Source organism: Myxine glutinosa, chromosome 5 (genome assembly GCF_964187855.1).
Source record: "Myxine glutinosa chromosome 5, kmMyxGlut1.1, whole genome shotgun sequence".
Classification (NCBI taxonomy): Eukaryota; Metazoa; Chordata; class Myxini; order Myxiniformes; family Myxinidae; genus Myxine; species Myxine glutinosa.
In genome coordinates this window covers 204949318-204961595 of record NC_136265.1, presented here as the reverse complement: position 1 = coordinate 204961595, position 12278 = coordinate 204949318, and the positions used below count along the sequence as shown (strand labels likewise).

Genomic DNA, 12278 nt, shown 5'->3' with positions numbered 1-12278 from the left:
CACAGTCTGTTCTTTAAATAAAATCAAAAGGGGACCGTTCATACCCCAGACCACCATCAGCATGATTTTGCCAACAGACCACTGGACCTTAAAAGTCTTCCTCACAGGATATGTGGAATGTCCACTCCATCCTTTGTTTCTTTAATCATGGTTTGTGTTGGAACATCCAATCTTGTCTCCAGTCACAATACGAGGCAGGAAGTCGTCGTCTTCATTATGAAAGAGTTGGGAGTAAGGCAGTATTGGTTTCCAAATGCTGGGCCATATCAGCATCTGTGAGACACCTGCCTGCATGATTCCTTTCAAAGGTTGAGTTGGTTATGGACAATCGCGTGTATGGTACCATGGCTGAAGCCAATTTCATCGATAATGTCATATAGCATCACATGTCCATAATTTTCGATAGGTTTGTACATAAGGATAATGTTATATGAAGACACGGCCTCCCATGGACTCCCAAGACGTTGTTTATCACACACACTTTGTCTACCTTCTCCAAGCTTTTCTACCCACATATAGACATTTCATAGGAACCGGCAAGATGGTTACCGAAGGAAACTCCAAGGAGGGAAAACTGGAAAATTGGAAGGAGGGGGGATTTATTTTTTGGATACAGAATCAAAGCTCGTGTAAGAGCTAACACATTGAAATTTGGTGGGATTAACGGGGATAGAAAGGGTCATGTTTTTGGATTGGGGACGATCTGAGATGGTGGTGAACAGCTGTTGTGAAGATCTGGAGGGGAGAATGAGATTGAAGAGGATGTGGAAGTTGATTCAGCAGGTGGGAAAAAGGGGAACAAATGAGTGGAGGTGAGCAGTGATCCACTATTTAGGTAGTTTCACCAGAAGGGGATTGATGGTGGACCGCGTGAGCCCTGCAGAAACCTGAGGGGGACAAAGCAAGGAAAAAGCAGAGGGTACAAGACCAGAAAGGAAGCAGTAGAAGACAGAGAGACCACTGACCTGTCTGTGATGGCTAAGTGATAGGCCCATAGACTCAACTTCATTGCAGGAGAATCCAATAATCTTGAAGGCCTTGGTTTCCACAGCGTCAGAGCTGAGCAAGATATGAGGCAGAGGCACCAGCCCAGAGGGGAGATCATTAGAAGGAAGCAAAAGAGGACTTTACCCTTTTTATTTTGCGCCGACAAAAATTTTAAGTCTGAAAGGTCAACACTTTGTGACCCTTTTCAGCAGATAACTCAAAGCCTTTTATTCTTGCGTTTTTAGCCAAGTAAGAAGGAAGGAAAGATATCGCAGGTCAAACTCGAAAGGCACTCGGAAGAGCGCATACCTCCGCCAGGCTGAACAGTTTACGCTTTGGATCGCACTGATAGGCCGGATCTGGATTCGGACCTAAATCAAAATCTAATCGGCTTGTTCTTGTCACCTACCCAAATCATCCATCAAGTTTTGTCATAGCCCGTCCACAACTTTTGGAAATATCGTATCGTGCTACATCGTTTTTGGCCCGATCTCTCGTGCAAGTCACAATAGTGGCAACCAACGTCTCTAGAGTAACTGAAGCAAGATGATTTTACACCTTTTCATTGTAAAAATCCATTCTGAGAATAAAACGCAGTAAATGACTGCAGATAAGAGTAGTCAAAAAAAACAAACTTTGAACACATTTTCAGAGGTCATTTGCTCATTGAATATGCATCCATCTCACCCCAACTCTGACCCCGATATTTAAGCCAGTAATCATATCCCTTCCACCAGTTGTCCAAACAGCTATAGGCATGGCATACAGCACTCTTTTCAAAACCTCCAAGGTCAATCCAAACCTAGGAACAATTGTTACGTGCTCCTCCCCGACCCCCTGGTCACGGTGTACCTCCGAGCCCCGAGAGGAGTCACGGCAGAAAAATGTGTTATTCTGTATGTCAAAGATCGATGGTGAAGCCACACCAATTGTTACTCACAAACAAATATTGTATTAAGATCACACAAGAATAACCATACAAAAATAATATGAATCAAAAGTTAAAGTACAATCAATATTCTATGATGGTACCATCAGTGTTATAATATATAACTCACTGTGCTTCAAATGAGTGAAAGCAGAACATCCCCAATGTCTCTTTTTCCCGGCTTCAAGCCACAGTTGATTCGCTCCAGCGATCGCCAGAACGAGGTCCAATCGAAACGAGAATCCCGTGCGGATGGCAAAAACAGTCACACAGCCGAAGCTGTACAAAGGCGCCCTCAAGGCGACTGGGAAATCCAAAGGCGCCCTACAGGCGACTGAGAGATCACACCCTCGGGTATGGACGAATTAGCCTTCAAAAAGCCATGTCACCCACACGCCCCAGATCGACGTCTGAATGCGGTGAAAATGTTCAAAAAGAAACGAAACCGCGAGCGAAGTACAAGTCCTGCGTGAGTCAAAATGGCCGACGACCCGGTCTCATGGTGCACCAGCACGGCGATGATTCTCTCCTGAATCGATAGCAACCTGACACGCAGGTTAATCGGTCACAGCGATGACAACTCGTAATTCCTTTCCCGGAAACCCGAAAGTTCGCTAGTGACTCTTGCTCGCCAACGTTCACTTCAGAACCCGGAGCAACTCGGCTTTCCTGTCCGACCTCTCTCGCTCCGCCTTCTTTCTCTCCTCCTCTTCTTCTTCTTCCGGCTCCCGATCCGGCTTCCTGTCTCTTTTTAACATTAACGCTTTTATCCTTTGCAAACAGTTCATGAACAATAAACCTTTTGAAGACAATAATAGTACATAGAATCAGAAATATTTCAAGTGGAGGAAACCACAACAACGGAAGTGACGAATCCGTAACACTTCCCCCTCTCAAGAAAGAAAGTTTGAACATAGTGAAAACTTTTTTTGTAGGCAAAATTCTTTAAACAAACAAAAGTAGACTCACACCCCAAATCATCAATTCCCGTGAGCAACAATAATCAATATTTCCCAAAAATAAAGCAACAAAACTTCAAACAACTTACAGAGATTTCCAAAGTTAATTCACTCTGGACAAAGCATCAGCAACGACATTGTCCCTGCCCTTTACATGCTCAATTTCCAAGTTGAACCCCTGCAAAGCCAAACTCCATCTCATCAACCTCTGATTTTTATTTTCTTTTGAATGAAGGTTAAGGGGTTGTGATCAAAAATCCAAAGGCAAACAAATCTATAGCACTTTTTCCGGGAGGCCGAGCTGAGAGCCAGGTTCCATGGTTGTTGGGTGGTGAGGCCTGGAGGTATTCACTACATGGACACCTTTAGGAACGTGGAGTTCACGGTTAATCCGTGTAAGAAAGTTCACTACATGGACGCCTTGAGGAACGTGGCGTTCACGGTTAATCCATGTAGGAATCTTGGCTCGGCTGCTCTGCAGCATTCAGTGCTTCAACTCTTCCTAACTTTCATGATAATCACGGTTGGACCGCTTGTCGCTGTAGTCACGTGAATAGCGGTCTCCTTCTCGGCCACTACCCTGATAATCATCCCTTCGGGAGCTGCCGTAACTCTGGGAGCCTCCATAGTAATATCGACTGCGGCCACCACCAAAACTACTACTCCCACCCCGGGAGCCATAGCCACCCCTGAAACTACCACCACGTTTTCCTCCTCTGTAGCCCCCTCGACGCCTATGGCCTGCCTTTTCTACTGTTATGGTCCGACCCTCCAAATCCTTGCCATCCAAATCCTTTTCTGCATTTTTGGCGTCCTTTGTGTTTTCAAACGTGACAAAGCCAAACCCTCTTGACTTTTGCATCTCCCTGTCTTTTATCAGCAGCACTTCCAAGAGCAGTCCATATCTGCCGAAGACAGAGTCCAGAACATCTTCCTTTGTGTTGAAGTTCAGTCCACCTACAAAGAGCTTGCCAACACAGCCTCCATCCCTGACTTGTGTGTGCTGACACTTAGTTTCCGGGTACTTCCTTTTCTCGTCAGGGCGCTTCCTACTCATAACACGAGTCACGGTACAGGATGGAAAGATACCCGGATTCTCCTGCTCTAACTGTGCGGTGTTATTTTCCATACTAGGCTTTTCAACAAACATCGGGTTACCAGAAACTTGACCACCGGCCAAATCATTCCCGATAACAAAAGATACTCCCTCTACAGGAAGAGTGGCTTGTAAACCTACGGTGACCGGTCCTGACACCAAATCAGACTCTAAATAGATGACATGAAGTGGAGCTTTAACACAGCCACCAACCCCCTGTAAACGAACACTAACACCAGTTGCCGTCTTCTCTGACAATGGCAAAATGCCCTCAAGCATCAAAGATTGATGTGCTCCTGTGTCCCTCAACACTCTATCAGGTCTCTGGTTAGTCAAGTCTCCATCCAGTGACACAAACCCCTCTGAAATAAATGGTTTGTAACCCTTTTGAGGGCGATTTCTCACATTTGCCAATGCATTCGGAGTTGTACTAGTCTGACTCCGCTCCTGATTTTTCCTTTCCAGGGCATAACAGTGGGACATCAAGTGTCCAGGTTTTTTGCAAAAAGCGCAAGTAGGCCCGGAGGAGAAACTCGTGGTTTGCCTCGAGCTCCCTGGAAGATAGGTCTGTCTTGGAACTGTAGTCTTCTGATCCCTAAAAGTCGCGGTATCAGATATGTCCTCATAGTCCTCTCTGGGCCGCCCTCATGAATTTTCGTTCTCCGTTCCGGATGTACCATAACTCCCCTGGCTAATTTTAGGCGAGAAGTTAGGTTTGTGGAATCCCATCCTGTGTGTCAAGGCAGAGTCATCTGCCACGGTTGCTGCCTCATATAACTCTGGTACCTTCTTTTCCTCCAGATGTACTTTAATATCCTCGTGGACACACTGTTTGAATTCCTCCACCAGGATCAATTGTCGCAACAGTTTGAAGTCTTTCCCTACCCCTTTCGAATCACACCACCAATCAAACATGGTTTCCTTCATTCTGGCAAACTCCACATGGGTCTCACTCTCCCTCTTCCTAGCATTCCGAAATTTTTGCCGGTAAGCTTCTGGGACCAATTCATAGGCTTTGAGAATGGTTTTCTTCACTATCTCATAATCTGCACATTGGTCAATTGGTAGAGCCGAAAAAATATCCTGAGCTTTACCCACCAGAACACTTTGCACTAACATGGTCCAGGACTCCTCAGGCCATTTTAGCATTTGAGCCACTTTCTCAAAGTGTAAAAAAAACGTGGCTACCTCCTTTTCATTGAAGGGTGGAACCAGCCTCACATGCCTACCAACATCCCAGGTCTTCTGACTAGTTTTCGAACCAGCCGGCATGGATGCTACTTCTCCCCGTTCTTCCATTATTTGCAGCTCCTTGAGTTCAAGTTCCCTCTGACACTCCATGTCACGTTCCTTTAACTCCCTTTCGGCTCTTCGTTCCGCTGCCCTTTCCTTTTCTCTTCTTTCTTCGAGTTCCCTTTCAGTTCTCCTTTCCTCAGCTCTTCTCTCCTCGGGTTCACTTGCAGCTCTCCTTTCCTCTGCTCTTTCCCCTGCTCTTCTTTCTTCTGCTTTCCTTTCCTCTGCTTTTAACCTTTACTGGCTCTGCAGTTGCATCTCCATTTTCCGGAGCTCCACATTTTCTTTTTCCTCGGGTAACCAATCCAAGGCTACCTCTGTCCATGTTCCCTGTCCCACCAGAGATTCTACCACCAATGTCTGCATCTCTGCCTTCTTCATACTAACTCGGACCTCCAAGTTAAAATGTCTGACCAATATCAAGAGTTCCGATTTTTTAAATGCTTGGAACTGTGCCTCATTAGGGGACGCCGCAAACTCTCCTGCGTCAAACACCATGGTGACTATTAGTTAGCACCTGTTAACCTTCACACAAAAATTTCCAATTTTTTTGAAAAATTTGGGAATGTTAGAAAAATTCCAAATTTGGGAATTTTGGGAATGCTAGGGAATTCCCTCCCGGGCGAATTATCAGGGAATTTAATCCCGGCTGAGTGTTATTAGGGAATTTAATCCCGGACGACGACCCAATTTCGAGCCCCCGAGTCAATTGGACGAGCCCCCAATTTCTGTTACGTGCTCCTCCCCGACCCCCTGGTCACAGTGTACCTCCGAGCCCCAAGAGGAGTCACGGCAGAAAAATGTGTTATTCTGTATGTCAAAGATCGATGGTGAAGCCACACCAATTGTTACTCACAAACAAATATTGTATTAAGATCACACAAGAATAACCATACAACAATAATATGAATCAAAAGTTAAAGTACAATCAATATTCTATGATGGTACCATCAGTGTTATAATATATAACTCACTGTGCTCCAAATGAGTGAAACCAGAACATCCCCAATGTCTCTTATTCCCGGCTTCAAGCCACAGTTGATTCGCTCCAGCGATCGCCAGAACGAGGTCCAATCGAAACGAGAATCCCGTGCGGATGGCAAAAACAGTCACACAGCCGAAGCTGTACAAAGGCGCCCTCAAGGCGACTGGGAAATCCAAAGGCGCCCTACAGGCGACTGAGAGATCACACCCTCGGTATGGACGAATTAGCCTTCAAAAACCACGTCACACACACGCCCCAGATCGACGTCTGAACGCGGTGAAAATGTTAAAAAAGAAACGAAACCGCGAGCGAAGTACAAGTCCTGCGCGAGTCAAAATGGCCGACGGCCCGGTCTCGTGGCGCACCAGCACGGCGATGATTCTCTCCTGAATCGATAGCAACCTGACACGCAGCTTAATCGGTCACAGCGATGACAACACGGAATTCCTTTCCCGGAAACCCGAAAGTTCGCTAGTGACTCTTGCTCGCCAACGTTCACTTCAGAACCGGAGCAACTCGGCTTTCCTGTCCGACCTCTCTCGCTCCGCCCTCTTTCTCTCCTCCTCCTCTTCTTCTTCCGGCTCCCGATCCAGCTTCCTGTCTCTTTTTAACAATAACGCTTTTATCCTTTGCAAACAGTTCATGAGCAATAAACCTTTTGAAGACAATAATAATACATAGAATCAGAAATATTTCAAGTGGAGGAATCTACAACAACGGAAGTGACGAATCCGTAACACAATAAATCGGCTTATAAAAAGTGAGGCAATGTTTCATGAGAACCTGGCTATCAGATAGTCGAGCCGGAGCTGAAGCAGGTAGGGTAAGGTTGCTGGGAATGCCAGTAGGTGTCGGACAGCCCGAAGCCCTGCAGCACGCACCTCCTTGGCCTCATTTAGCAGAGCAACACGAACACTAGATACAGAAAAGAGGACGCGAAGTAAAGAATGGTGGGAAAAGAAGAGGGGTGGTGTAGATAAGATCATAATTATAGTGAGCTTCTTGGCTTCTTTTTTGAAATAGATAAATGTGATTTAATTTAAACAGTGTGTGTTCAGTTCAGGCATAATTCCCTCCCGGAAAAGCCAAGTAAACCGAGTATCACGCTCTATTTCAGACCTGTGAAAGGTTTAAATTACATGGAATGGACGGTCAAGCATGAATTTACCCCCGAGGCAAAAATATTTCTCAAATATCAAGTGTGAATGCAATGATTGGTTACCAAAGAAGGATCTGTTTCAAGCTGAGACCCAGAACCTCTTCTGAAAGTCCAACGCTGCTCAACAACTGTGGAAAAGAGAACAAGTTAAATGACTGATTAAAATGACTTTTAATGTTCTTTTATTGAATTGTATTTGTTGGTACACCTCATGGAGGAAGGCTTCCGCAGTATAATGGTTTACTATGTTAAAAAATAATCGAATAACAGTAATCACGAGTTCTGTTACAAGCAACTTCAATGCAGGAAGAGGCCATAAGGCCCATCAAGCTATGATCTACACTATGATCGCCTACATCAAGCCTACACTATGATTGCCAACATATGGTTGTTTGTCCGTGCTCTATCTTTTTTAAATGCCAAGTGTCAAGCAAGGAAGCAGCACGTACCATTTTAAAAGTATTTTGGATGTCTCTGCCGGAGTTTGAACCACCAACCTCCGAGGCCAAGAGCAGACGCTCTAACTATTATGCCACCGAGTATGGTACTTGTGTGTGTGTGCATATTATGTAAGTACACTTTGCAACGCCTGAAAGAAACTGAATCGGTACAAGACGAGAAAAGGCCAGCAAGACCCAGAGGAACTTCCCCAAGGCAAGATAAGTACTTGAAGTAGCATTAAGGAGGGGCAATCAAGTCAGTAGCTGACAAATGAAATGGGAGCAGGCCTGAACATGATCATGTCATCAAGCACTGTGCGCACAAGGCTGATTGTAGCGGGTCTCCATGGCAGAGTTGCAGCGAAGAAACCACATCTGACACCATAGAATAAGGTAAAAATAAGGTCAACAAAAATAATCTTCCAAGGCAATGTCAAGATTTGGCAACTGAACAATGGAACTGGGTACTCTGGTCTGATGAATCGAAGTTTGCCACCAGTTTATCTGCCGAAGACAAGGACCGTGTTACGACACGCATGTTTGCCTGCTGTTAAACAAGGGGGAGGCTCTGTGACTGTCTGGGGTTGTATCTCAGCTTCTGGTGCAGTAAAGCTAGTTAAAATTAATAAAACGCCAACAAAAGAGAAGTACAAGCAGATACTGCAGCACCCAGCACCATGCAGTTCCGAGTGGAAATCGTTTAATCCGGAGAGGATTCAATCTCCAACAAGATGATGATGCAAAACACACTTCCAATAAAGTAAAACAGTATTTGGAGAACAAGGTCACAGCTGGTGTGCTACAGGTATTAGAATGGCCACCCCAGAGTCCAGGCATGCGTCCAATCAAGGCCATATGGGATTACCCAGAACAGAGAAGAAGAAGAACACAACTAACCTTACAAAACTGTGGAATGTACTACAAGAGATATTTGGTGCAATATTCCTGTAAGAGTGCTTCAGTCGTATAAAGGAATCACGGGTAAAACAGTGATGGCATTTATTAAGGGAATGGGTGTACACAAAAAGTATTGACTGATACTATAACATGACAGTTCTTGTTATTACTACTCCTCGCACGCGAAGCAAAAAGCCGGGGTAAGCAATTGGTTAACTTCTATCTGTCTGTCATTCCGTCTGTCCATGTGTCCACAAACGTCAGTTTATGATCGAGGAACAACTTAATTTTAATTAACAAGGGATGACAAGGAAACTAGCTAGACACAGGAGGAGATCGGGGGCCAAGATCAAGAACATATCACACCGTTTGTCATCTCATTATCTTATCCTTATTTCCTGATAACCTCACTCTCCATCACCCTTTTTCCTAACCATATCCCCAACTGACTTAACCGCTCGGCTTGAAGCACCAGCCTAGTATGCCTCTTCCAATAAAACGAATGCATGTACCCGATAATTTGCTACAAACACAACTGCAACCTTTATAAGATACAAAATACAACACCGCATGACACAAATCACGATAACAAACACACAACACAACAGAAAAGCACTTGTCGTGCTCTACCAAAGGAACTTTTAAAACCTCGTGCAAACCCTAAACAGGAAGTACCTTTTTGGGAAGTCAAAGTCAATGCTATATTTTCCCCACCATCTGTGCTAAGTGCCAGTCTGGTGGTGGTCTGGACATTTGAATACGCACTTGCATGTCCGCTCCTTATTTGCTGGTGCAAACTAGTCGTTGCTACAGCCAGCCTGTCTGATTGGTTGGTCGGTTCAAAAGAGGAACTGAGAATGGATCATGGGGAGAGACAATTTCAGAAATCCACCGGCAACAATTGGAGGGATTGTGGAAGGAGAATTTAGAGTTGGAGAGGACAGAATAGTGAGAGAGCCACGGCAATACGATTGAGGTAGAGAAGAAAGTTTGGAGGACTGTGGTAATGATTGGGGATATGAGATCGAGCAATCAAGAGGGGAGTAGTCAAATCCAGCTTTCATATTTGGCTCATTGAACAGCCACGGAGCACACACTCAGTCTTGCACAGGACTTGAAGAGAGTGGCAGGATATGTCTCCCTTCACGAGTCCGAATTTCTACTGCACCATTTTACACACCGATGAATCCGTCGGGATCATTTGACTGTACCCACTGTGACACTTTTTCGATGTTGGCACCATCAGTGCTCTTTCACCTGTATCTACGAGATTGCACCGCCACGGCAGTGATTTATTCCTCTGCTCATTTATAACAAGATCCCTGACAAGTTAAAGTTCCTACTACTTCAGTGGAATGCCAATTTGTTTTGTTTGTGAGTGACTTCGCAACAAAACATTCACCAGCTGCTCTTGTAATTATGTATATGTCAACCTTAAATTAGTGGTATGCGTACACACACCCACACACACATACACACGAGATAACAATCAACAACACACACATCTCGATTTTTCATTTCTGTTCCTCACAATTCTCTCTCTTATTCACACAGACACACACACACACGGGTCATTTTCACGATAGGGGCACAATTAACGGTAAAGAATGTCCGCGGTGAATTTGCCCATTTAAGTACCAGTTACAAGCTGTTTATTGACATATTCAATTAACCACCCATTTTCTTGAATGGGAAAAAATTGTTTGGGTAGCCTTCCTGCATAATTAAACACTTAAGCTACTCAAAATGTGTCTTAAATGTCCACTCCGTTATCCTGTCCAAACTGCAAACTGTAATTTGAAATCAAAATTTAGTGGTGTTCCTGTGTATTCTGAGAGTCTATACCAATCCAGATCCGTATGGGACTACTTGAACTGAAAGACTCTTCATGGTAAACTCATCCTTGAGCCCTGCTGTGATTTGCAGTCACAAGAATAGTCACGGTCCAGGTATGGTAAACCATATGTCTTTACCGTTATCCACTGTGGACAGAAGTGATTTTCTAATTCCCTGTGCGGATAATAGGAGTCTCTGCTGTTGCGCCAAGGCCACGAGGTCTTCCGGCAGCCATTTTGAAGCCAAAACGACGTTGAAGAAAGCAGACTGTTTGGCAAAGTGCCAGGGAAGTTTATGATTTCAGAATGTCTCACAAATTCGCCGTCTTTACCGTTAGTCCAGTTCACAAGCTAATTGTGTGGAGACAATGCAGATATGCTGAATAGTGACTTAGTAATTGGTATTGAGGTGGATTTTGATGTGAAATGGTAGCAGTGGCGCATCATCTTGGACCCACTGAATGAATTATGTCTTTACCGTTATCTTTACCGTTACAACGTGGGATAACGGTAAAGACACCAAGTTAATGGTATGGACATTTCAGGCCTAGGTCTAGGTCTAATGGTCAGATTTCCTGCCAGTGTCACTCACCTGTGGAAGTGGAGATATCTTCAGTTCAAGGGCCAAATACAAAGGCCTCCCTTAAGGGCCTATCTCATTGGCCTGGAGACTAGGTAGCGACCTGGTGGCGACTCGAGTCTCCGCGACGTCTCCTGGAGACTGGCCGGGTCTCCGGGAAGTCGCGGGAAATTCAAACATGTTCGATTTTTTTTGGACGTCGCGGAGACTAATTTTGTCCGCGACTGGGGAGACGTCTCCGCGACCTGTTGAAGACCAAGGAGACTGAGGAGATGTTGCAGCGACGTCTCCACGACGCTGCTTGACCCACTTTAGAGACCACGTGACTGAGCGCGTGCTGGCATCATCGAGACGCCTTCACTCCTGGTCCAAGTCAGGTACAAGATCCGGTCAAGGTCTTCATCATTTGGTACTTGTTCCTGCTACTGCTGCTGCTCCTTGTACTGCCTTGGAAGAGGCCCCACCATCTTGTCTTGCCAGGGGACAGCTCCAACTCCAGAGTAGTACTGTCTTTCCACCATGCCACCCAAGGGCAGTGGGGGCTGGAAGGGCAAGAAGGAGGATGAAGCAGTTGTAGCAGCTTCAGCGCAGTTTGTGGATGCTGAGGCAGCAGTTGATGCTAGAGAAGATGAGGAACATGGTTCCAGCGGCGATCCGACGAGAAAACAATATGATTGGAAAGAGGGGCATCAAGAGGCAATGGCTGACTTCTGGGAGGATCATCCGGAATTTTACGATAAATCGTATGCAAGATACAAAGATAACCAATACAAGAAAGCAGCGGTTGAAACCTTCCTTGTTGATATGCAGAACATCTTCGAGGAGATCAAGAAGCCCCTACCTACATGTGAGTGTATATTTAAATTGCATTGAATTTATATTTAATTGCATTAAAATAAATACATGCAAAAAAATGTAAAAAATGTAGCGAAAGGAGTAGTGATGAATATCATCGCCCTGGCGTAGACATCGCCCTGGCGTCGCCTTGGTGAGAGCGCAAGCCATTTTTTGGTCTCCCGAGTCGCCCGAGTTGCCGCGACTGATTAGTCGCGGCAGTCGCGGCGACGTCTCCGCCAATGAGATAGGCCCTTTAGTGCGCGAGTAGAATGCAAATCGTCA

The 12278-nt window shown here is 45.2% G+C and overlaps 1 protein-coding gene across 3 annotated transcripts in view; it reads right to left on the bottom strand.

The window, feature by feature from the left end:
• RICTOR (RPTOR independent companion of MTOR complex 2) overlaps window positions 1-12278 on the bottom strand; it is a 115572-nt gene that overhangs the window by 99981 nt on the left and 3313 nt on the right. For 2 of the 3 annotated variants that reach the window (XM_068115046.2, XM_078779392.1), the window contains exons 4-5: window positions 7471-7535; window positions 7032-7163 (exon numbers count right to left, since the gene is read on the bottom strand). In XM_068115046.2, coding sequence (XP_067971147.2) covers window positions 7032-7163; window positions 7471-7535 — 197 coding nt within the window. Of the gene's footprint in view, window positions 1-2045; window positions 2194-7031; window positions 7164-7470; window positions 7536-12278 lie in introns of those variants that run through there. The other variant, XM_078779393.1, reaches the window with a different exon arrangement.